At 44.7% G+C, this 26294-nt stretch overlaps 2 protein-coding genes across 2 annotated transcripts in view; both read left to right on the top strand.

The window, feature by feature from the left end:
- Positions 1 to 551: 551 nt before the first annotated feature.
- On the top strand, positions 552 to 15870 carry LOC311146972 (ribonucleoprotein PTB-binding 1-like; the record flags this gene model as incomplete). The annotated part of the gene is made up of 14 exons (XM_084183583.1): positions 552 to 869; positions 2621 to 2687; positions 2887 to 3356; positions 4989 to 5180; positions 5294 to 5414; positions 10277 to 10377; positions 10885 to 10963; positions 11342 to 11529; positions 11657 to 11741; positions 11861 to 12000; positions 12476 to 12547; positions 12710 to 12841; positions 13603 to 13662; positions 13776 to 15870. 14 exons carry the CDS (start codon positions 552 to 554, stop codon positions 13908 to 13910), a joined length of 2160 nt encoding a protein of 719 aa, XP_084039709.1. The 3' UTR covers positions 13911 to 15870.
- An 8392-nt stretch (positions 15871 to 24262) lies between these two features.
- The window catches only part of LOC311106032 (3',5'-cyclic-AMP phosphodiesterase 4C-like), a gene marked incomplete at both ends in the record, with an annotated part of 71151 nt that continues 69119 nt past the window's right edge, over positions 24263 to 26294 (top strand). The window contains one exon of the mRNA XM_084148304.1: positions 24263 to 24658. Coding sequence (XP_084004430.1) covers positions 24363 to 24658 — 296 coding nt within the window. The remainder of the gene's footprint in view (positions 24659 to 26294) is intronic.

Genomic DNA, 26294 nt, shown 5'->3' with positions numbered 1-26294 from the left:
ACCCATTTGTGTATTTATTCAGAAAAAGAGGATTGAGTGCAAAGCAAAGGGAGGTCCTCTTCTGTTTATCAACTTGAGCAAACTGCCTACTCAGATGTGGTATGATAAACATGCGAAGGTCCAGTGTGCCTTGAGGCGAAAGCTAATTAGATTTTAGGCTTATATATTTTCCCAATTAGTTGAGGTTTTCCTAAATAAAATCTATTTTCCTCTGTCAATCAGGGACATACACAGCTGAATGTAATGAAAATACCTCAACTTCTATTGAATCAGAAATTATATAGTGATTTTCTCCATATTTTCATACTGGTAATAAAAGTATGTACTGGATCGTGTTGGTTTATTGAAGTTGCAGTGGGCGTCACTGGTTTTGATTTATGACAGGCAAGCTACAGTACAACCACTACCCGGCCCGTTCATGACGTAGACGTGGAATAAAAAAAATGCATCCTCTCGTCCAATTAGAAACCGAGTTGCGGCCATGTGTGTATTGTTTAAACTGCTCAAATCTGACGGTGTTGTCAGTTTCAGAAAACTTCCAAGCAAAAGTGATGGCGGCCGCTGTGTCCGTTAGCGCAGCTGCCAGAGAAGAAAACCCAAATGCAGGGCCCAATTTCGCTAGCCGTCCACTTCACGAAAACTATGACCCCGCTGTCGAACACGATAATTGGGTATCCAGAGACCCCGAACTCGAGCCCAGTGATGGGGATACATCAACACCGGACAACGAGTGTCAGCGAAGGGTCGATGAAGAGTTGACGACGCTTAGCCCTGAAGAGATTGAGAGTCGCTTGGACAGAACTCGTCGAGAGTTTTACAATCGCCGGAAAATCATAATTAAAAACCTGCCATCCGATGTTAGCAATCAGGTAAGTTTGCTAAACTTTTTTAGTTTTCACTAACGTTAGGAAGCTAACGATGGTCAACTCGGCTAGGGGTGAACGTTCGCTAGTTGGTATAGTAGTAATTTCATCACATGCCAAATCCAGGCTACAGCTGGTTAATCTAATAAATATAAAAAATGTAATTACCTTGCCATGAAATTGATATATTACTAGTAATTTAACTGTTCGTTGGCTTTTGGTGATGTCTATCTAGTTAACTAGCTTATGTTAACGTTAGCTTTGTTAGCTACTAGGAAACTATGCTAGCTAACTTGCATGTTCATGATTTGCTACCTAATTGTCGTTCCTAATTATGTCGCGAATACATTTAGGGATTTATGAGGTCTCAAAGTATCTGGTACGTGGTAGGTGATGTTTGGTTGTTAATCACGGCCTGGCTGCAATTGCCCACTCCATCATAATCACGCGTGGTTGATGGACAAGTTGAAGTGCAGAATTGGAAAAATCCTCGTGCGGCAAGGCAATGCTAGTCGCTAACCTTAACAAAACGTTTTGTTTTGACTAGGAATTGTCAGACTATGGATTGACATACATTGGACGTGAATGGTTCAAAAGTCTGTCAACTGATTTTCAGTTAATTTCCCTAATTGAGACATAAGCTTCATGGCCCTGTAACATTTGCACACAAAGTTGTTGGAACATGCTTGACTCGTGGGGAACTGTGGCCTGTGCGCGTGTCATTGTTTGCGTGGGTGCATATTGGGAGTTCGAGATGGGAACGTGAGTTGCAGTGACAAAAGGTTGAAGGTGTAGAAACAACGTAGCCGCTTTCAGAAAATGCTAGACAGCATTGCGATTCGTTTGTGGAACAGGCAAAGCATTGTGGAACATTTCTCCTACCGCAATGAATGGGCAATTCTTCCCCCCCCAATGGCCCTATAGTTGGGGATGACTTTGATTTTGTTTCATATTAGCAAAGACACCTGTTTGTAAGCAAGACAATCATCCGAAGTTGTTTTGCTCAATAATGATGAGAATGTAGTTACCACAGATTGTGTATAATCAAATATTGTTGTGGAAAGCGCTTAACAATGTCACACTACCCCCAATTGGAAATTTTAAAAAACTGATCGCAACATGCCTCGACCCCAAATGAATGGAAAAGATGGTCAGTGAATAAAAGTAGACATGTAGATGGAGCAACACAACAGATGGCTTTAGCTTAGGGATGTTCACACATCACGTTCGTTTGTCATGTTTTCAAGTGATTGGTGTGTCTAACACTTAATTTTAGGCATAATTTATGCCTACAATTCTACAACAAACACCATTGTATGGTTAAAAGTAGACCTGTACTAATCTAGACATATCATGTGTATTTTTTTTAGTGGTCTGTGGTAGTTGGAGAATAACCATTTAATTTCTTATAGTAATGGTATTAATTTAGCAGCAGAGGGTGCCACTGCTAAATCGTTGCTGCCATGCCAACAAATATGATAAAATCACAAAAATAAAAACTAGACCGGGAGAATCTAAAATAACAAATGTCATGGCATGGGCCCCCATTGATTTTGTTATGTTTGAGTCACTCATATGGCATAAGAACACTGCATAAGCCCTGGCAAAATGTGTAGAATTGCAGGAAATTAGCTTCAAAACAGCAAAATGATCTCTGTGGCCAAGGAGGGCTTTTAAAAATGTTGGCCGGAGAATGCTGCTGAAATAAATTATAGGGGAAACACTGATTGTAGCTAACCACACTTTCTCCCTTTCAGGAGGTACATGAGCTGCTGAGCAACTATGACTTGAAGTACTGCTTTGTGGACAAATACAAGGGAACAGGTAGGTTAAAAAACAGACTAAAATGTAAATCACAGTAAGACTAATTGGTGTCAGCACTGCAGCAGGCTCTCTGACAGACCTAGGCAAACAAATTCCTCTACTCTCTTCCTACTTTGAGCTTGTCTCGCTCTCCCTCGTTGTGACTGTAATCTTCCACATAGTCCATTACAAGGTCTTAGCGCATGTTCTCTCCCCTCAGGCTTCGTCACACTGCTCAATGGGGAGCAGGCACAATGTGCCATTAAAGAGTTCCACCAACACGTTCTGCGGGAGCGGGAGATCTCTGTGCAGCTGCAGCCCACCGACGCGCTGCTGTGCATCGCCAACCTGCCCCACGCCTTCACCCAGCAGCAGTTTGTGGAGCTGGTGAGACCCTTTGGGAACCTGGAGCGCTGCTTCCTGGTCCACAGCGCCTCCACTGGCCACTCAAAGGGCTACGGCTTCGTCGAGTACATGAAGAAGGACTCTGCGGCCAGGGCCAAGTCTGAGCTGCTGGGGAAGCAGCTGGGCTCCAGGATGCTGTATGTCCACTGGACTGAGGTGGGCTCCCTCACCTACCCCCTGCTGCACTCCAGGTGTCTCTGTGTAGACCGTCTGCCCCCCAGCCTGCTGACCGCCCAGGACCTCCGCAATGCCCTGGCTGACACGCACACACCCATCTTCTGCCAGGTCGGTCACATGCGGGCACACAGGAACTCCAACGCCCTCTCTCACACAAACACAATTTTGCTGTTTTAAAGCTAATTTCCTGCAATTATACACTTTGCCATTGCTAATGCCTTGTTCTTACGCTATCTGGGTGACTCAAACATAACAACATTTTTACTTTGGTGATTTGTTAGTTCTCAAAGATCTTATTTTAAAATATATTGCGCCATTATCTTGTCTACGTACTATATATCTGGTTTTAGTCATTTAAGTTTACACTGAAAACATTTTAGCATCCTGAATTATTATTCTTATAGAAAAACGTTTTTGAATGTATTATATTTTTTGCAGTGGCGGCCATGGTTTAATGGCAGTGCACCGCTGCTATGGTATGTAGGAGAAACACTGCTTTTGGTTTACACTGAGCAAGTGTGTTTGACACATCTGTTGAATGTAGTGTTTGAGGTAGCTGTGCTACAAGGTTCAGTTGGTTGTGTTATCATGAAACATGGGGCATCTGTAGTGATGAAAGGGTCTTGGGCAGTTCACATAAAGGAGGTGGATATAGATTGAGTATTTTTTAATGAAGCTGGCTTTAGAGCCCTCACCTTTGACCTGCTTTTCCTGTGGCCACTCTGTTTCTATAGCAATGAGTATTGCTGGTTTCTATGGTGACGACCACCTGACCTACAGGCCTTTCTGGAATGAGACAGAGCAGTGTCCTTTTGGCACCACACATACACACAAGCACACAGTCATTCATATACCTATAGGGCACAGTAGTTCGAGGTCTGGCAAAAAGCTGTTGCATAATAGCATGAGTGAGGCAATTTTTAACTATTGGCCAGGTTGGAGAGCTGTTAACTCTGGAATATGAAGCTCATTATTTTTTCATAGCTCACTTGGTCTTGATAAACAAGGGATGCATTGTTTATTGCCTTCTTGTAGTTAGACAAACTGGAGAGAATTGATTGGTAATTGCTTTTAAACATTGAGACTCCAGAAGTAGTTGTTCCAAACTGGAGAGAGAATATTCCAGAATGCCTCTGGGCATGATTCAGTTTAATCCCACCTACTATCTCTACCATCGTATCAAATACTCCTTTCTACTAATTGATGTAAGAAATGTTTTGTATCATAGTGTGTGTGGATGGTGTTTTTAACAATGTCAAGATGTTTATTACTGAGTTCTTCTATATGTGTAAACACTCAGGTGTCCTGAGTGGCGCAGTGGTCTAAGGCACTGCATCGCAGTGCTAACTGTGCCACTAGATCCTGGTTCGAATCCATGCTCTGTCGCAGCCGGCCGCGACCGGGAGACTCATGGGCGGCGCACAATTGGCCCAGCGTCGTCCAGGGTAGGGGAGGGAATGGCCGGCAGGGATGTAGCTTAGTTGATAGAGCATGGCGTTTGCAATGCCAGGGTTGTGGGTTCGATTCCCACGGGGGGCCAGTATAAAAAAAATAAATGTATTCACTAACTGTAAGTCGCTCTGGATAAGAGCCTCTGCTAAATGACGTAAATGTAAACATATTTAAATGTAGAATTAAGTTAATGTAGTTGATTTGGCAGAACCAAGGCTTACAGTGATTAGTTTTGTTTTGGACTGAGTGCATAAGAAAGCATATTAAACTTCATTTTCCTTTATTCAGTTGGCTCAGGGCCAGGATGGTAGTTTCCGGCGGTTTGCGATGTTGGAGTTCTCCTCGGCAGAGATGGCTGAGCAGGTGCAGCGAGAGGTTGACGGCAGGGCGCTAGGTGGGACCCACATCCGGGTCTCCTTCTGTGCCCCTGGACCCCCGGGAAGGAGCATGCTGGCTGCCCTCATCGCTGCCCAGACCATGGTGAAGACTTCTTGGTTGCCTTACCAGACCATATGTTGCAACTATTACTCCCTTATGTTACTTTGGCGAAACATCTGTCCCTGATTGGCTCTCCTCCCCTTCCCCCTCCACAGGCCCTGAACCGAGGGAAAGGTCTCCTCCCTGAGCCCACAGCCATGCAGATCCTCACAGGCCTCAGTAACCCTGCCACCCTCAAGATGCTGCTCAACCCCCTCACCCAGGGCAGGAAACAAGGTGAGTAAGATCACGCCATTTCCTAAAGGAAGAAAATGTATGGTACGAGTCTCTTACCCTGGTTTTAATGCTTTAAAGCAGGGGTGTCACTCATTCATGGAGGGCCTAGTGTCTGCTGGTTTTTGGTTTTTCCTTTCAATTAAGACTTAGACAACCAGGTGAGGGGAGTTCCTTACTAATTAGTGACTTTAATTCATCAATCAAGTACAAAGGAGGAGCCAAAACATGCAGACACTCTGTGGAATGAGTTTACATTTTACATTTACATTTTAGTCATTTAGCAGACGCTCTTATCCCGAGCGACTTACAGGAGCAATTAGGGTTAAGTGCCTTGCTCAAGGGCACATTTACATAATTTAGCAGACGCTCTTATCCAGAACGACTACAAATTGGTGCATTCACCCTATAGCCTGTGGGATAACCACTTTACAATTATACTTTTTTTTTTGGGGGGGGGGGGGGGGGGGGGGGTAGAAGGATTACTTTATCCTATCCCAGGTGTTCCTTAAAGAGGTGGGGTTTCAAATGTCTCCGGAAGGTGGTGAGTGACTCCGCTGTCCTGGCGTCGTGAGGGAGCTTGTTCCACCATTGGGGTGCCAGAGCAGCGAACAGTTTTGACTGGGCTGAGCGGGAACTATGCTTCCGCAGAGGAAGGGGAGCCAGCAGGCCAGAGGTGGATGAACGCAATGCCCTCACCTGGGTGTAGGGACTGATCAGAGCCTGAAGGTACGGAGGTGCCGTTCCCCTCACTGCTCCATAGGCAAGCACCATGGTCTTGTAACGGATGCGAGCTTCAACTGGAAGCCAGTGGAGTGTGCGGAGGAGGGGGGTGACGTGAGAGAACTTGGGAAGGTTGAACACCAGACAGGCTGCGGCATTCTGGATGAGTTGTAGGGGTTTAATGGCACAGGCAGGGAGCCCAGCCAACAGCGAGTTGCAGTAATCCAGACAGGAGATGACAAGTGCCTGGATTAGGACCTGTGCCGCTTCCTGTGTAAGGCAGGGTCGTACTCTCCGAATGTTGTAGCGCATGAACCTGCAGGATCGGGTCACCGCCTTGATATTAGCGGAGAACGACAGGGTGTTGTCCAGGGTCACGCCAAGGCTCTTCGCACTCTGGGAGGAGGACACAACGGAGTTGTCAACCGTGATGGCGAGATCATGGAACGGGCAGTCCTTCCCCGGGAGGAAGAGCAGCTCCGTCTTGCCAGGGTTCAGCTTGAGGTGGTGATCCGTCATCCATACTGATATGTCGGCCAGACATGCAGAGATGCGATTCGCCACCTGGTTATCAGAAGGGGGAAAGGAGAAGATTAGTTGTGTATCGTCAGCGTAGCAATGATAGGAGAGGCCATGTGAGGATATGACAGAGCCAAGTGACTTGGTGTATAGGGAGAAAAGGAGAGGGCCTAGAACTGAGCCCTGGGGGACACCAGTGGTGAGAGCACGTGGTGCGGAGACAGCTTCTCGCCACGCCACTTGGTAGGAGCGACCGGTCAGGTAGGACGCAATCCAGGAGTGAGCCGCGCCGGAGATGCTCAGCTCGGAGAGGGTGGAGAGGAGGATCTGATGGTTCACTGTATCAAAGGCAGCAGACAGGTCTAGAAGGACAAGAGCAGAGGAGAGAGAGTTAGCTTTAGCAGTGCGGAGAGCCTCCGTGACACAGAGAAGAGCAGTCTCCGTTGAATGACCAGTCCTGAAACCAGACTGGTTTGGATCAAGAAGGTCATTCTGAGAGAGATAGCAAGAGTTGGCTAAAGACGGCACGCTCAATAGTTTTGGAAAGAAAAGAAAGAAGGGATACTGGTCTGTAGTTGTTGACATCAGTGGGATCGAGTGTTGGTTTTTTGAGAAGGGGTGCAACTCTCGCTCTCTTGAAGACGGAAGGGACATGGCCAGCGGTCAAGGATGAGTTGATCAGCGAGGTGAGGTAGGGGAGAAGGTCACCGGAGATGGTCTGGAGAAGAGAGGATGGGGATGGGGTCAAGCGGGCAGGTTGTTGGGCGGCCTGCAGTCACTAGTCGCAAGATTCTATCTGGAGAGAGAGGGGAGAAAGAAGTCAAAGCATAGGGTAGGGCAGTGTGAGCAGGACCAGCAGTGTCATTAGACTTAACAAACGAGGATTGGATGTCGTCAACCTTCTTTTCAAAGTGGTTGACAAAGTCATCCACAGAGAGGGGGGGGGGGGGGATTCAGCAGTGAGGAGAATGTGGCAAAGAGCTTCCTAGGGTTAGAGGCAGATGCTTGGAATTTAGAGTGGTAGAAAGTGGCCTTAGCAGCAGAAACAGATGAAGAAAATGTAGAGAGGAGGGAGTGAAAAGATGCCAGGTCGGCAGGGAGTTTAGTTTTCTTCCATTTCCGCTCAGCTGCCCGGAGCTCTGTTCTGTGAGCTCGCAATGAGTCATCAAGCTACAGAGCTAGAGGGGAGGACCGAGCCGGCCGGGAGGATAGGGGACACAGAGAGTCAAAGGATGCAGAAAGGGAGGAGAGGAGGGTTGATGAGGCAGAATCAGGAGATTGGAGGGAGAAGGATTGAGCAGAGGGAAGAGATGATAGGATGGAAGAGGAGAGAGTAGTGGGAGAGAGAGAGCGAAGGTTGCGGCGCCGCGTTACCATCTGTGTAGGGGCAGAGTGAGTAGTGTTGGAGGAGAGCGAGAGAGAAAAGGATACAAAGTAGTGGTCGGAGACATGGAGGGGAGTTGCAGTGAGATTAGTAGAAGAGCAACATCTAGTAAAGATGAAGTCAAGCGTATTGCCTGCCTTGTGAGTGGGGGGGGATGGTGAGAGGGTAAGGTCAAAAGAGGAGAGGAGTGGAGTGGAAAGAAGGAGGCAGAGAGAAATGAGTCAAATGTAGACGTGGGGAGGTTGAAATCCCCCAGAACTGTGAGGGGTGAGCCATCCTCAGGAAAGGAACTTATCAAGGCGTCAAGCTCATTGATGAACTCTCCAAGGGAACCTGGAGGGCGATAGATGACAAGGATATTAAGCTTAAATGGGCTAGTGACTGTGACAGCGTGGAATTCAAATGAGGAGATAGACAGATGGGTTAGGGGAAAAATTGAGAATAACCACTTGGGAGAGATGAGGATTCCTGTGCCACCACCCCTCTGACCAGATGCTCTCGGGGTATGCGAGAACACATGGTCAGACGAGGAGAGAGCAGTAGGAGTAGCAGTGTTTTCAGTGGTAATCCATGTTTCCGTCAGCGCCAGGAAGTCGAGGGACTGGAGGGTAGCATAGGCTGGGATGAAGTCAGCCTTGTTGGCGGCAGAACGGCAGTTCCAGAGGCTGCCTGAGACCTGGAACTCCAGGTGTGTGGTGCGTGCAGGGACCACCAGGTTAGAGAGGCAGCAGCCACGCGGTGTGAGGCGTTTGTGTAGCCTGTGCGGAGAGGAGAGAACAGGGATAGGCAGAGGCATAGTTGACAGGCTGCAGCAGATGGCTACAATAATGCAGAGGAGATCGGAATGAAATGAACTAAACATCAGGGAAAGCAGAGAGCAGGCCTCCCTCACCAAAAAATATATATATATATATAACTCTCCCAACTTCCACCTCAGAAACTATAATTGTTTCACTGAACCACCCGAGTAAAACTCTCCCAACTTCCACTTTAGAAATTAGAATTGTTGTAAACTACAGCAGACTGTTATCAGTAGCTGTAATTAAGTACAGCAGCTACCAACCACCTAACGTTAATGCCTCGGATGAGGTTAGAAAAACAGCTGAATGGTAGCAGCTAGCTGGCTCAATCACAGGTACTCTTAAGCATGAAATATCATTGGAAACAATTAACCACAGTTGCAAAAAGTTACCAGTAGCTACCCGCTAGCTAGCTAGCTAGCTTTGTTGGTCCAAGTAGTGGGTAAGCTAGCCTCGTGCTTCGCCGGGGTCCGCCGAATACAGTCCTTACCTACAATAATTACCTACAATAACCTTCAATAACTACCTGAGTAAGCTACCTATAATAAAAAACTACAATACCTACCTACAATCTAAATACATGGTTTAAGCTTTACTCAACACCATATAAGAAGCCAAGCTTACCTTTCATAACGCAGCAATGATTAAACGTTGGGTAGCTAGCACAAAGATATTGTATTTAGCTACCACAGTACAGCCAGCTGGTAGTGTTGGCTGGCTAGCAATGGCTACTGTGTTGACTTTGTTTGAAAAACGGCGTCGCTGCGAACGAATGTAGCTGGCTAAAAGGATATTGTTTTTAGTTGCAACCGTTGCTAATAGCAACTCGCCAGCTAATCCAGGAGGTGAGTTAGCTAGCTAGCTTCGTGCTACACCCGGCACCGCCGAATACAAAAGTAACCTACAATAACTACACAACAGCTACCCACAACAGCCCACGATGCCTACCTATACTACTTAATAATATACAGCCCACGATGCCTACCTATAGTACCTAACTACAATCTAAATACATAGTTTAAGCCTTACTCGACAAAGCCCAAGCTATGTATAAAGCCAAACTGGCAGACTGCAATCAGTAGCCGAAATTAAGTACAGCAGCTACCAACCAACTATATTTTACTTTTTCGGAGACTTGACAAATTCACATAGAAATGTGAGTTATACAATTGCAATTCTCATTTAAAGCAAGTTTAAGAAGCAGGATTCCCATTATTTTTTGTCTGTTACTTTCGGTTTTGTACACCAGCTTCAAATAGCTGAAAATACAATTTATTGTTATTGAAAATATATTTCACAGTAGTTTAGATGGCACAATAATTCTGTACACTGCTTGTTTTGTCACAAACTGATGTTAGGCTAACTATTTGAATTTTAGCAACAAGGATGCATATTGCGCCTTTAATGCATGGTCCTAAGGTCAAATGGTCTCTCTGCAGGTCTCCTTGGTGCTTCCCCCACCATGCCGCTGCTGGCTAACCCTGCCCTCTCCGCTGCTCTGCTCCAGCTCCTCCTCCAGAACCAGGCCCAAGTCCAACAGGTACAGTAGTAACCACCGCTCTCTCTCCTCCAGCTCCCCTCCCCTCTTATGTTGGTTCATTAGTCTCTCCCATCCACACTTGTGCTACTTTATTCTCTCTCCTCCTCTACTATCAGCAAGTCTTTTTGGGGAATCATCTTCTCTGGGCTCAGGTGTTGCACAATAAAGAGAACGGACTACTTCCATGTGTGAGTGATCACTGAGCCGTGTGTGTGGTAGATATAGGTTTGTTGTGAAGTGACTGCTCCCTAAACCAGAGCTGGTATGTGCTCTCCTTTGGGGAAATGTTTCTTTCTGTTGTCTTTTTGAGTGGTGCTTTTCTAGTAATAGTGATGTGCTGCTGTTTTTTTGTTGTTGTTTTTTTTGTCTTAGTGTGAATTCTGGTGACTGACATCATTTGGAAATGTGACTTAGGTACATATTTGGTTTAGCATCTTGTGGGTCACTGAGGCATTGCGTGTAACCCACCCAGCTGTGTGGCTAACCTCATGTCCTCTCCTCCAACAGGCAGGACTGATGGGGGACAACCTTCTGGCTGCTCTGCCTCTCCAGCAGGGTGTCCATCTGCTGGGAGACCTGCCTCAAGGTTTGGCCTTCCATTCATCTCAATGCAGAATGCTGTATTGGCATGACTAAAGTCTATTTGTATTACCAATACAACTCACTAGTAGCCATTTCTCTAGTTTGGCTTGTTTATCACATACATACAGCAATGTTCTACTTTGATGCTGAGCATGTGAATGCTATTCTAGCCCTGCTGGTCTGTTAGTGATGTTTACATTACAGCTTCTTTACACGTAGTGAATTTGGGCAGTACGTATTACAGTTAGGTTATTTGCTGTGTTTATCACTAGTATTGATATTGCCTTGATGATTGATTTTCAGTGAAATCTCAGGGCCCTCCTCTACAGTGTCTTGATGAGGTGTTTCTTATATTAAGAAGGTGTTTGTTTCCTGTCCCCAGGCGGTGTGGTTCCATCCCTGGGCCTCCAGTCAGACCCTATGGGCCCCATTAACCCCCACTCTATGGGTCGCCCCCTGGGCAGAGTGTCTCCCACCAGCTTCTCCCAGAACCCCTCCCCCACCCTCCAGGGCATGTCTATGTCCTACCTGGGTGGAATGATGGGGGCAGAAGGGCTTACAGCACCTGGGGTATGATGATGATTAAAATGCTTGTATTCTTTTCTAATATTGTCTCTACCAGCAGGGATGCTCAAGTCATCGACTAGTGCCTCTTTACATGACATTTAATCAGGGTACTTGATGTTTTCTTCCATAGGTGTCCATACTAGGACACCCTCCCAAAGATGTGAATCTTCCCCAGAACCCTTTCTTCAATGTCCACAGCCTGTTCCCATCCTCAGGTGAGCCGCCCCTCCTACTGTCTGCAGCCTGTGGAGTCTGGCTCTGCTTTCTGATTCCGTCCCAGTACTGACCCATAGGGTTTGTTTGACCTTTTCCATTCCTGCCATCCTTCACTCAGGCGCCAACTGCAGACCCCACCCTTACAGGAAGAGGCCAGCGCTAGGCAACTCATCCAACCAGCGCACACAGAGCATCCACTCTAACTACAGCCTGCGCTACCAGGAGTCCTACACCCCAGACTACCCCCCAATACACCAGGTAGGTCCCCCTTATCCTCTAACCTTTACCGTCTAGCCCTACTGCTTGGCCAGGCTAATCTGGATGGTGTTGTGATAGAATGCCTGGTCATTGATGTTTATTTGATGTCCGAGGATACTGCTGCCTTGGTTAAGGTCATTGTGGCCACAGGTGGGTTTTCTAACTCTGTGGTTGCCCAGTGGTCAGTACATGGACTTTTCTAGTGTGTCATGCAGGTGTGATGGAACACAGTGGGCCTGCTTATCTCACCACTTCCTCCCTGTCTGGCTACACGGTCCTCACAATGGCTTGAACCTAGGGTCCTCTGCCTCGCAAACACGTGACTGCCCGCTTAACAACGTACTAGCCAGATGCGGCACCAAAAAGCTTGAATTTGTGCAGACTTTTTGAAGCTGTGGAATAAGCGTATGGTACGATCTTAACCCTTAGTTACATGAGCAGCAGGTTTAATGGCATTTGGCTCCTCTCTCCCCAGGACCCTCTGGCCCATCTGTATGAACAGCAGGAGGCTCTGGACACTGGATCTCTGGCAGGGTTCGGACAGCAGGTAAGAGACACTATACCATCTCCACTATTCACATCCAGCCTTCAAATTGTGGCATCTCTTGCCTTTTCAATCTCCACTCCCCTTCGTAGTCTTTTTTAAAATATATATATACATGTACAACTGTGCGTGCAGCATAGAATAACATAATGAACGTCTCTGTAGCTGTTTGGCCACCCCGGCTATAGTGAGCAGGCCTCCTCCCACTACAGTTACCCCCCCAGCCCGCCCTCGTCTTCCTACTACAGCTTGGTGGCACCCGGCCCCAGCAGCCTCCCCTCCAGCCATCTCAACAAGGTATGCCCACGCTGACTCCCGCCCCCACTGCTGCTTAGACATGCACTCTCTGCTTCTTCCCAATGTAATAAACAGATTTAATTGCCTGTGTGCTGTAGCTGCCAGCGGAAGGTACCACCGCAGTTCTGCGTTAGCCAACGCTACAGTACATTGCCGTACATTGACTGTCACCTTGGGTGTTTATTTCTGATATATTGATTGGCAGAGCAGGAAGGTTATGAGGCAAGGATATGAGTGTTGCGTAATGTGTCTGATCAAAGAATAAAGGCTGACCTCTGTTATTTAGACTTAATGGAGATGTCTTCTCAGCATGTAGAAGTTGGATGTGTTGGCTAGCCTAGCACCCATCATGTTGGGGACAATCTGCATTATGAAACACAGTTTGGCTGAAACTGAAAATGTTAAGCGAAATTATTGGCTTCTTAATCTGCGTGTCCTTGGTCCACTTGAACAGAAGCGGACAACACCATTTTCCGATATGCTTATAGCCGCGCATTGTAGCATCACCACAGTAGCCATGCTTGCAGAACAATGACAAATAAAATGGCGGCGACGTTTCCTGCAGAGATTTCGTAGCAGAACCCTGTGAGGGCATATGCGTACGGGAGAATGTTCGATATTGCATATTTTGTTTGAGCGCACTCCACTAAAGCCTTCCGTCTGTACTGGAAATAAAATGTACATATTGTTCCTTTTTAGATGAGACTAATGCTTTGTGGTTCTGTTTTGGGTTGATCACTGAACACTGTTTGTCTGTTCAGGCTGTGGGCATGCCTCCTGTGAGCCACTCTAACACATACCCATCTGGTCTGGGGATGAAGGTCAGTGCACCTCTTAGTCATTGTCTGTTTGTCTGCCATTTCCTGTTCTGTCCCCATTTTTGGCATTGGCATGGCATTGACAGTGATTTGTATGATGTCTCTGCCCCCTCCAGTCTCCCATTGGTGGTCACAAGTGTCTGATCCCGTCTCCAGAGCCCAGCCCAGAAGGGGGCTACGTGGGCCAACACTCCCAGGGCCTGGGGGGCCACTATGCTGACTCCTACCTGAAACGCAAGCGTATCTTCTAATGTAAACCAATCAAAGCTTCCTGTATGAGTTGCCAATTAACAGCCAGGATGTGGCTCAGGGCTCCATTTCCCCCTGAGCTCCTCCAATCAGCATTTAGGTTTGGGCTTGGCGGTCCTGTGGTCTCTCACTTGTTTTCCTGCCAGTGACCCCTGGAGGGCGCTGGGGGTGCAGCCTGTCGCTTATCAGGTCATAACAATGTGTGCCAGTGAAAGGGAGTTTTGATGTGTTTTTTTGGTAAATATATGATTTCAGTGTGTTTGTAAATTAAGTTTGAACCTTTTTGATTTTTAATGTCTTATTTTTTTACCCATCAGGAAATCTTTTGTTTAAAAACTGGGAGTTATCTTGTACTATAAGAAAATTGTAAAATCTAATTACAGGTCTACTTTTTTTTCGCTGCGTATTCCCTTCATTGGTTGAACACTTTTTTCCTTAGTGTATATGTATATATATTTTTTTCATTTAGTTTTTTTTTCTTCCTTTTGTGATGGTGTCAACTGGTTTCTATTTTTTTAAAGTTTTGCCTCCCCGATATTTGTGTATATAGTTCATTCGTTTGTTTGACGGGTTTTATGTACTGGTGTAATACTGACTGTCTGGACAGGATTCAGGCCGCCTTTACTTGGATTCATGTAGAACTCTGTGTAGCAGTACTGCATTTGTCTGTCTTTTGTCCTTTGGAAAAACTGCCACCTTACTGAAAAACTTGTCTGGAATATGCTGTTTTCAACCCTAGACGCTTCCACCTCTCCATTTTGTCTATCCACCCCTCCATCTCGTTTAGGGAGCCCATTCTCTGCACTGAATGTTTAGTGTTGCACTTGGAGGGCACGGGTGGGTCACAATTCTCCAGGTTTGTTGAATTTCTGCTCTGTTCTCACCTGTTTTTTTTTTTTGGTTTTCCAATCTGTACTCTGCAGAATTTTGTATATTCTGTGTTGACGTGAGCTCGTTGACTGCTGAATTAGTATTTTCATTTCAACCACCACCGCACCTGATTGATCTTGTTCGTTCGGTGGAGAGGGGATGGTTGCTGTGCCTTTTCCAGACTTTCTTTTCTGCATATTATAATAGCTATCGGGACACCTGTGACCAGAGCCTAAACATTTAAATAACTGTACTATAATGTATTAATGATCCATGGCTAGGCTGGCTCCCCTGTGGCTGTCCCTCCCCTGTAGACCAGCAGGGGGGGCTGTTTATCCTCAGGGGGGCTAAACTGAAATAAAATTTTGCTTGGCAGTTTCACACTGATTGTTGACAAAATGAAACAGTTTTTAGAATTACCATACAGTTTTCCAGTCCAGGAGAAGCCAGTCTGGATGACAGGCTGTGCCTGTGCCTGTGCTCACCGTTAAGTTCTATCTGAAGTGTTACTATGCTGGAGTGTCCAGTGACTCTTAACAACAGGTGTTTACTCGGTCTGCCTTGGACTGTTTGCATGGAAATTTAAGTTTATGATTGGTCAGTGATGATCGAGTTCTGAGTCTGAAGAATAATCTGGTTGACATTTTGATTGTGATAACAATTACCTCTTGACTTCTGATGGGAACTGCAATTACACTTGAGCCTTAACAGTATTTTTCCCTGTCATCTCATCTTCCCCTCTGGGCTTTTTGACTACATTTACCCCCTTTTTTTCTGTTTTATTTGCTGTGTACATACTTTAAAGCGTGATCATTTCCTCAGAGTCCTAAACTCTTTTCTCAATCATATCTTTGGCCTCTGGTCTGTTGTATTAAGATTGAAACTTGCTGCTCAATATTTTTTGTATGTTTTAGTGACTATTCCCAAGTGCAGCCACCTGTCTAGTAGATTGCCCCATGTTCTGTATAGACCAAGAGGTGCTGCTGTATATGTATTCAGATTGCTTTTGTTGTTTTTCCTCATACCTGTTGTCTGTCATCTGTACCGCCATGTCTTGTGATGTTTTGGAGCAAGTAAATGTTATTTAATTCATCTTTTTGTGGTCTCCATTCATTTACATGGTCAATACGGTTGCTATGTTTTGAAGCTCGTTAACTCAGAAACACTGACTTGCGAAGTTTGGTTGCCAAGGATGCAGCCACCACACCTGAGCCCCCTGCCTCCTTTAATAAGTGAGGAACACAGATCAAACTCCTAAATAAATGATTGTTGCTCCTATGGCTCTCTACAGTCCCCCATTGGGTTGTTCATGATAGAGATATCTATCTCAATACCTCCATAATCCTTATCCCATCAAGTGAATACATTTGGAGTCCTGTACACATGCAGATAGGTTATATTAAGTCGCTAAATGCAACCCCATAAAATTGCAATTACCGGTACCAGTTTTTAGTTGGCATACAAACCTGCACTATTTGGGTTGTAGGTCTACCCTATGCACAATAACTGCTTTTCAATAGGCTTTCATAAACTGCCAATTCTGCTATTCATAAACACATTTTCATTGGCTGCCTTGAAACCATTGTAGAGGTAAATCAATGATACAACAGATGGCTTCAGAAAACAGATACAAACTGACCAAGTATGGCTTCTGTCATGATTGCTGCAAAGGACGGCTGTTAGGGGAGAGGATTGTTATGTTTACTTTTGTTTCTGGGTCTGTTGTGCCTTGGGCCACAAAGCATCTCTCCGACATGCACAATTCAATCCCAGAGTTGCACAGACATGGAGAAAGATGTCAAAATATACTTTAGACTCTGTGAACCCAGCTTTGGCCATGGAGACTGGCTGACACAGCCTGACTGCAGCCCCCCCAAAGCCTTGGCTGTCTTCGTTGTGTCAACTCCAAAGGTTGAAATTTAAAGATTACTCTTATCAATAAACACAAACCCAGTGCGATTTATCTCCGTGGCGAGGAGGATGAATGTCAATACGATGAAATGGAGAGATCCCTATGGAGAGACTGACATGAGTATGAAAAAGTGGAAATGTCAACTATCTTATTAGTTTTGTCCAGTTCTCCCGCTGAATAGTCAGTGGGTAATAGGAGGGGTTGGAAAGTTGTGTTTAGGGTACATTGTATTGTGGACAGCAGGGAGAAAACATTTAGAAACTGGGAAGTACTACTACCTGAACTTGTCCAATAAAAAAACATACATTTAGTTTTCTAGCGGTTGTAACCAGGAGACAGTAACAGCCAACCAAAGTCACCTTGTAGCCTGATTACAGGATAAAGGAGGACCGGCCTCTTCAGTCCCCCTTGTCTCTTACAGCAGGAAAACGAGCTGATGAGGTTAAGGGCACCAGTACTGGGATACTTGTGAAAACCGCAGGGTTGGGTTAGGGCACACCGTGGCATAACGTTTTACTGTTGGTGCCCTTCAACCCCTCAGCTCCTCTACTGTAAGAAACAAGGGGGACTGAAGAGGCCGGTCCTCCTTTATCCTGTAATCAGGCTACAAGGTGACTTTGGTTGGCTGTTACTGTCTCCTGGTCACAACCGCTAGAAGCTGCAGCAGCTATTGACTGGGTCACTGAGGTGAGACAAATTAGATGCCATGTAGAGGAAAAGTGTGTTACATTTAGGCAGCAGCTGTTGGCTGAACACTATTCTCATATGGTTTAAATGGAACGTTCAAATCAATTTTATGACAAAGGAAACATGTTACCATAGAAATTGAACAGTGCTCAGATGGTTACATCATATTGGAAACAACAAATCTGCACACCTCCATTTTGTATTTGTTGTTGATACTTTTAGTGCCCCATATCTCTCTTGTGGTGCCTGCTGCCTGAACCAGAGAGCTCTGGGGGAACCACCAAACGCGGCTCAGTGGACGGTGTGTCAGACACATTTAGATTTCTGCCGTTCATATTCCCACCCACGCAGTCACTCTGCACACAGTTGCCATTGAATGCTGCAGAAACCGTGATTTTCCTAAATACAGGAGAGAGGGAGATGGAAGCGCTACGAAGAGCAGAGGACTGCACCATAAATATCAGCAGTAGAGAGAACAATGTGTTCCCTGTGCTACACTTACAGACATGAAGTGTGCCTATTCTGCAGGATCAATTCTGTTTAGAATAATTGATTTATGAAGGAATAGTGAAATGACAATTGAACACTCAATCAACCACAAACTTTTAGGGGGTTTACAAATCATACTCTTAAAATCCTTTTCAAATAATGAAGCCGTTTTTAGCATGAATTCCTCTTGAACCACCCTTTCCACTACATGGCTTGCTTTGCTGACTGTATAAAAGCTTTGCTAAGCCATGTGAAAAATGTAAGACTGCCTGCTGTGTTTTATTAATCAGGAGTCTATGTGGTGGTCAATAGGTCAAGCTCAACTGGTTCCAAAGTTAAAAGAAAAGAAAAAAGCAATTGCTTTGCCATGCACTCTCAATTTCAGTGGTGCAACATCAATGGTGTCCAATGCCCATGTTCCATAAAGAAGCAGTATCAGCATCATTTTCTAATTGTGTTTGAAACAGAAGCCATGGCAGTGGATGGGGAGATGGGAGAGCAGCAGTGAGGAAATTGGACAGCCTTGTGGATGGGTCGGCTACTGGATCTTGCTCTCAGATATCCTCTCCAGCCGCTCAACCTCATCAATATGATCTTAAGAAGCTCCTAAATCTACTTATCTGGCCTTTAAAGTCATAGATGTTGCTCAGCTGGTCCCCAAAGTAAACCACAGTCTCCTCAAGGTCTCCCATTCCTAATACATTACGTCACGCCATATCTCTTTCTTTCTCTCTTCGGTCCTGTAACACAAACACACACAAAGAGAGAGCCACTGCAGTGCAGGTTCAAATGGAGTTTAGAGTAGGACGCAGGTAGGTAACGGACTCCTAGCCAATATGAACACACTGTACCATCACCACTGCAGCACTGCAGAGAAATAAAAATTAAATGCATACACTGAGGTTATTTCTAGGTTTGTATCAAACCACGTAATACAGATAACATCAGATACCCCGCTGGAGGAAAATACATCTAGTACATTCTTATGCATGGCTGTATTCACATGGTGGCCATTCTATGACACCATAGGCATACGAACATGTATGCACTATATTCCACCACCCATTGTCCTACAGTACAAATTAATGACCACATAATTACTGACACATGATCGCCACACACACACACAACATACACACAAACTGAGTGGCCAGGCCAGACTATTCTTCACTGTCAGAAAAGTGGTGTGGATTAATATTTAATGGGCCTCCCTAAGAGAAGAGAGGAGCTCCAATTCCCAGAATTCCCTGGTGCTTACACTACACTACATTACACTACACTACAGCTTGGGACAGAGGCCAGACAGACACTGAGGGCTTTTCTTGGCATGATATAAACAGAGGAGTCTTTCATGTGTTGGTGATGCATCAAAGAGCGAGAGAGAGGGTGCGCTCCTTTACCGGAATCATCTTAATATCAATATTCCAAAACATCAGATACCCAGCAGACACAGGTTTATGTTGAGCACTCTCTCGCTCTCTAACTCTCTCTTTCTCTCTCTCTCTCTCTCTCTCTCACATACACACACACACACTATATTCAGAGGACTAATGAGAATAGCCTCCATGGTATTTCACCAGCAGAATGTAATGTAGTTTACTAAAGTTCAATCAGTAAGGCTGGTCTGAATGGATCGTCACTTTTCATTAATCTAGCAAACACATATAATTCACATCGCTTCCTATCTCACTCATCAGCATAGCAGGTATTTATAAGGGTATAGGTAGTGTCTATAACGTTACCTCATCAGTATAACCGGTATTCATAGGGTAGTGTTTATAATGGTACCTCATTAGCACATCCAGTATTTATATGGTAGCGTTTATAATGTTACCTCATCAGCGTAGCATGTATCTATAGTAGTGTTTATAATGTTACCTCATCAGCGTAGCATGTATCTATAGTAGTGTTTATAATGTTACCTCATCAGCATAGCAGGTAGTTACACTGAGTATACAAAACATTAAGAACATTTGCTCTTTCCATGACATACTGTAGACTGACCAGGTGAATCTAGGTGAAAGATATGATCCCTTATTGATGTCACCTGTTAAATCAACTTCAATCAACATAGATGAAGGGGAGGAGACAGGTTAAAGAAGGATTTTTAAGCCTTGAGACAATTGAGACATGGATTGTGAATGTGTGCCATTCAGAGGGTGAATGGGCAAGACAAAAGATTGAAGTGCCTTTGAATCTTTTGTGTCAAGAACGGGTCCCGTGTGGCTCAGTTGGTAGAGCATGGTGTTTGCAATGCCAGTGTTGTGGGTTTGATTCCTATGGGTGATAAGTATCCACTCAGTACTGTAAGTCGCTCTGGATAAGAGCGTCTGCTAAATGACTAAAATGACATAATATTTGGTTAAGTTGTCCTACTAATGTGAATTCAACAAAAAATATCAGCATGTCATTGGATTTAGGTTAAAAGATGAAATGCCCTTATGTTTATGACTTTTGGCAAATTCAACAAGTTTTCAGTTTTGATTCAACGTAATCACATAGATTTTTTGGGTTGAAATGACGTGGAAACAACATTGATTCAACCAGTGGGATACCCCCCTACTCCGTTGCGCACATGCAGGTCTGTAGGCTATATCTACTTTGCAGCTGCACTATGGTGCATGTCAGGAGAAGGTGCTGGAGAAAACCTACAACCTGATAAATAATATAGCGGTTGGGGAGAAGGGCTGCAGCAGGGATTGAACCAACAACCTTGAGGTTATAGGCAGCAAGTGTTCTTCTCAGAAACCCCAAAGTGAACAGGGCAACACCTCCACCTCAAAGGCGTGAGAGGAGACCGTCACATGTTGTCTGCAGGGGACTTAGCCAGTGACCCTGTGGTTACAGGCCTCAGGCCTCTTGGTTATGATTTGGAGAATGCATTTAAATGATAAATTGTGAATATACAGGGTTCCATTATTTTTGTGTTAAAGGCCCAATGCAGCTGTTTTTATCTCAATATCAAATCATTTCTGGGCAAAAATTAAGTACCTTACTGTTCTTTTTTCCCAATTAAAATAAACAAAAATAGCTTCTTAGCAAAGACCAATTTCTCAAGCAAGAATTCTGCTAGGACTGTCTGGGAGTGGTCTGAGTAAGGGGCCTAATTGGACTAGCCTAATGGTAGGGATATGTAACCTGAAAACGGACTGTTATTGGCAGCGAGGTTTGAAACTCTATTTGTTATTGATCTATTAACTTATACTGCAGGCCAAAACTTAATCTCAACAAAACAGGCTGAAATTTCAGGCGGTCTTTTCAAATAGCTCTTACACGAAACTGCATTTTCATATTTTTCACAATTTCACAGTACTATTCCAACCTCATAGTGTGGAAATACACTATATATACAAAAGTATGTGGACACTCCTTCAAATTAGTGGATTCTGATATTTCAGCCACACCCGTTGTTGACAGGTGTATAAAATCGAGCACACAGCCATGCAATCTCCATAGACAAACATTGGCAGTAGAATGGCCTTACTGAAGAGTTCAGTGACTTTCAACGTGGCTGCCACCTTTCCAACAAGTCAGTTCATCAAATTTCGGCCCTGCTATAGCTTCCCCAGCCAACTGTAAGTGCTGTTATTGTGAAGTGGAAACGTCTAGGAGCAACAACGGCTCAGCCGCAAAGTGGTAGGCCACACAAGCTCACAGAATGGGACCGCCGAGTGCTGAAGCGCGTAAAAATCGTCTGTCTTCGGTTGCAACACTCACTGCCAAGTTCCAAACTGCCTCTGGAAGCAACGTCAGCACAAGAACTGTTCGTCGGGAACTTCATGAAATGGGTTTCCATGGCCGAGCAGCCGCACACAAGCCTAAGATCACCATGCGCAATGCCAAACGTCGGCTGGAGTGGTGTAAAGCTCGCCGCCATTGGACTCTGGAGCAGTGGAAACGCATTCTCTGGAGTGATGAATCACGCTTCACCATCTGGCAGTCCAACGGACGAATCTGGGTTTGGCGGATGCCAGGAGAACGCTACCTGCCCCAATGCATAGTGCCAACTGGAAAGTTTGGTTGGAGGAATAATGATCTGGGGCTGTTTTTCGTAGTTTAGGCTCCTTACTTCCAGTGAAGGGAAATCTTAACGCTACAGCATACAATTACATTCTAGACGATTCTGTGCTGCCAACTTTTTGGCAACAGTTTGGGGAAGGCCCTTTCCTGTTTCAGCATGACAATGCCCCCGTGCCCAAAGTGAGGTACATACAGAAATGGTTTGTCAAGATCGGTGTGGAAGAACTTGACTGGCCTGCACAGAGCCCTGACCTCAACCCCATCACCTATTCACCCAACATCAGTGCCTGACCTCACTAATGCTCTTGTGGCTGAATGGAAGCAAGTCCCCGCAGCAATGTTAGTGGAAAGCCTTCCCAGAAGAGTGGAGGCTGTTATAGCAGCAATGGGACCAACTCCATATTAATGCCCATGATTTTGGAATGAGATGTTTGACAAACACGTGTCCACATACTTTTGGTCATGTAGTGTATATATAAAACACAGAAAATCACGTTTTTGACTGCACTGGGTCTTTAAATTCTTCCTGTAGCCTATAGCCATCTCTCTCCACAGCTGTAGAATATTTAACTGATAAACAAAAAAATATGTTTGATGTGAGAGCACTTCCGCATTCAGATTAACAAGCAAATTATTGAATGCCTTTATGGTTGAGCAGATGTGCTCATATGTGATATTACAAATACTTAATTTGATGGCGCACGGTGCCATGTCGTTGCCTGAAGATTTAATAAAAACTGGAGCTGAGAATCCCTGGTCATTATGCATCAGCAGATGAGACGATAATATGATTAATGGAAGGTTGTAGAGATGCAGTTGTGAATGCGCTCTACAAACGCATCTTGCCTTGAGAGTGCGCTTGGTTTCAACCCTGGGTGTCCAGATTTGATCAAATTATGATGAAAACGGTCAGAGAAATTTTACATATTTAGCAGACGCGCTTATCCAGAGCGACTTAAAGTTAGTGCATACATTTTTCATACTGGCCCCCCATGGGAATCGAACCCACAACCCTGGCGTTGCAAGCGCCATGCTCTACCAACTGAGCTACAGGAGGCTACAGAAATCTAAGTGACAGCTCACATCAGTGGAAGGACTGCGACAAATAGCTAAAACGGATACAGCAAATAGCGCGTTTTGTGAGAAGTGGTTATCCATTTACTACGGCTTACACTTTTGACCACGTCGGCAGTGCACTGAAAGCAGACAGTGGTGAAAAACGAATTAGTAGGCTATTAAAATACATCAGTTCTTTTGATTTTTTGTCAAGGGCTTTTCAGGAGAATACCGTCAAATGCGCTTGTACAACATTGACTGTCGAGAAAATAACGCAATATGAGGGAAATAATAATACATTATTCAATTCCTTTCAGTCCAAAGAGATAAACCAACTGGACCGGAGCCACGAATGTGGGCTTGCTGGAGAGAAAAAAGAGAGAGAGAAAGAAGCGAGAGAGCGAGACAAAGACTGGAGTGGTTAATGATGCGTTATGGTTAATGTAATATTAGTCGTCAATCTGGAGTTCAGACCTGATAATGGACAGATAATGCAAGCAGCAACTACAGGACTTCGACAGTCAATGCTTTTCTAGTGGCCTTTTGCTTTTGATAATGCATTGTGCGAAGAAGAGCGGCAAAGAAAATAATATCGTGTGGGTTTTGGATACAGGCACAACCACAACTCCAAAGGCAACCGAAATTATGTAATTAATGGAGATGTTCTATTGCGCGAAGTCTAATTGAATCTCAAACTGAAATAATTGGATCAAACGTTTTAATGCAGGGGAAAGTCGAGACAGTGGGCTCCGCGCGTGCGGCTCAGCCTATGTAGTTCCAGATGCACCGCGGTATTCTGTGTGTTACTTTTTATGGCTCCAGCTGGAGACCGAGCCGTTACTAGCGAGCTTTGACAGACATGTGCAGTCGGGAGCAGCAATAATATCGCACAGGAGCCAGCGCCAGCGGTCTGTCATTCTGCAATAAGGAGCTGATAAAAGCAGTAAATTGTTCCGTAAATAAAGTGATCCAGTGCGCAATGAGCGACAAGGCGTCAAACTTCAGGGGAAGCACCGGCAAGTGGCTATCGTCACCTACCAGACGGATACTTTAACGACTGGCGAAACTCGAAGCAAAAAAGAAGGGAAGCGTTTTACATTTAGAAGAGAGATTAACTTTTGTTTGGAGTTTAATTGGATAAACGGTAGAAAAAATAAAGACACTTTCCGGGTGAAATTAGTCACCTTCTCTGCCTGACAGTACCACTGTGATAATTGTCGAAAGGTTTAAATGTTATTATTTAGAATATTACATATAACATCGGACTGCACTCAACTTGGTCACTTTTTCTACCCAATTCCACAGGGTAGGCTACGATTAAGTACCAATGATGGACATTAACCGGTTAGACATTTGAAGTCAAATTATTATTATTTGTGTCAATAAATTGAGATATAAAAGGGATATTTTAATTTGCACTATGATGGAAGTTCCACCACCATGCTCGAAGAAGAGCCTTTCTCTCTCGCTCCCTGTTCCCCGGGAGCAGGCGACCCTAAAGCCTCCGCAACATCTTTGGAGGCAGCCACGGACCCCCATCAAAATCAAACACCGGGGATACTCCGACACGGACCGCCATCACCACCGAGGGATAGAGCGCTCTAATGCCATGGACACGAGCGACAGACCGGGGCTTAGGAAGTGTCGGATGTCCTGGCCATCCTCGTTCCAAGGAACCACGAACACCTCCATCGGCAATTGTGTTGGAAATAAACGGTATGACGTGCATCCAACAAATATTTCCCTACATTATAATCGAGGCACATATGCATAAATAGAGCCTATAATAATGAGTGTGTGGTGCTCTGTGTTAAAGTATGCCGGAAGGGTTAACTGATATGAAGTGCTTGGTATTGGGAGGCGGGACGCGTGGGTTCTCGGTGGTGATGCTTTATGGGTCTTGGGCATGTCAGAGAACATGAGTTTAACATTCGGAGTAGCACTGTGAGCAAACCCGCCCGCACACAAAAACAGGAATAACAAGGGAAAATATCAATAACGTTTTAAGAGTAGCATAGGCCTATATGACCATGACAAACACATTATATAGATAACAGAAATACAGTTGATTTGCGCGTTTGTAATGGATTCAAAGGTCTAGTGGGTGCGTTCGTGCGTGCAAACCTGACTCAGATAATCTTCCACTGAAGCGTTCGGCTATTGGCAATGTTGGCATAGCTGATACGCCATCCATGGGTACATTTCACATAGAGGTGGGGCATCTCCATGTATCCTACCTGGACAGGTCAGGTGCATCACCTAAAGGCAGTGGTTCTCATTTCAGAGCTTGAGTGCCTCAGTAAGATGATATCATATTTCTTATTGAATTGAATCAAATGAAAGGTTAAGATGAGAACCAGCAGATTCTGTTGCCCTCAAGGTTGGAACTGACCTAGGTTGGGTTGGCTATAGTCTCGGGTAGCGTAGCCATACCTCCAAATCACGCTGCTGTCACGTTTCCTTGGAGGTTTAGGGAATTTTGTATTAGCCGAAACGACTAAAATTGTACGCTGGCTTCCAGCTGCTACATTTTTATTGGATGTTACATTTCAAGAAATCATATAAACGTTTATTTGTCATGTACTCCCCTTCTATTGTAATGGTGAGAGGTTAGCATGTCTTGGGGGTATGATATTTGTGCGTCTGTAACTTTCTCACTCATTATTATTCACGATTCATTCAGGATTATCCGTAATCATGGTAGCATCCACATTAATGTAGAAGTGTTTATAAACATATTCTATTCTTATTTACAATAAAAGTGACTCCTAAATGACACAATATATTATTTATCATTAATTTCTATTTGGCACAAAATGATCTGAAACACAACCAAAACAAACAGCAAATGCATTCTGCAAATTTGTAGAGTCACAAGTTTGATCAAGTAGTCATTGTGTACTATGAATATGGGACCAAATACTTATCTGTTTACTACTTTAATACACATATAAGGGATTTTGTCCCAATACTTTTGGTCTCCTAAAATGGGGGGACTATGTATAAAAGTGCTGTAATTCCTAAACGGTTCACCCGATATGGATGAAAATACCCTCAAATTAAAGCTGACAGTCTGCAATTTAACCTCATAGTCATTATATCATTTCAAATCCAAAGTGCTGGAGTACAGAGCCAAAAAAAAGTAACTGTCCCAATAATTTTGGAGCTCACTGTATAAACATGAAAAAGGCATGTACAGTAGTTATATAGGATGAGCTATGTCGAGAATACAGTATGCACATACACTGAGTATACCAAATATTAGGAACACCCTAATATTGAGTTGCCCTCAGAACAGCCTCAATTCGTCGGGGCATGGACTCAAAGTGTCGAAAGTGTTCCACAGGGATGC

The sequence above is a fragment of the Coregonus lavaretus genome, assembly GCF_964263955.1.
Source record: "Coregonus lavaretus genome assembly, chromosome: 2".
Taxonomy (NCBI): Eukaryota; Metazoa; Chordata; class Actinopteri; order Salmoniformes; family Salmonidae; genus Coregonus; species Coregonus lavaretus.
The sequence above is the reverse complement of the archived record's forward strand: the minus strand, read 5'-3'. Positions and strand labels throughout refer to the sequence as shown.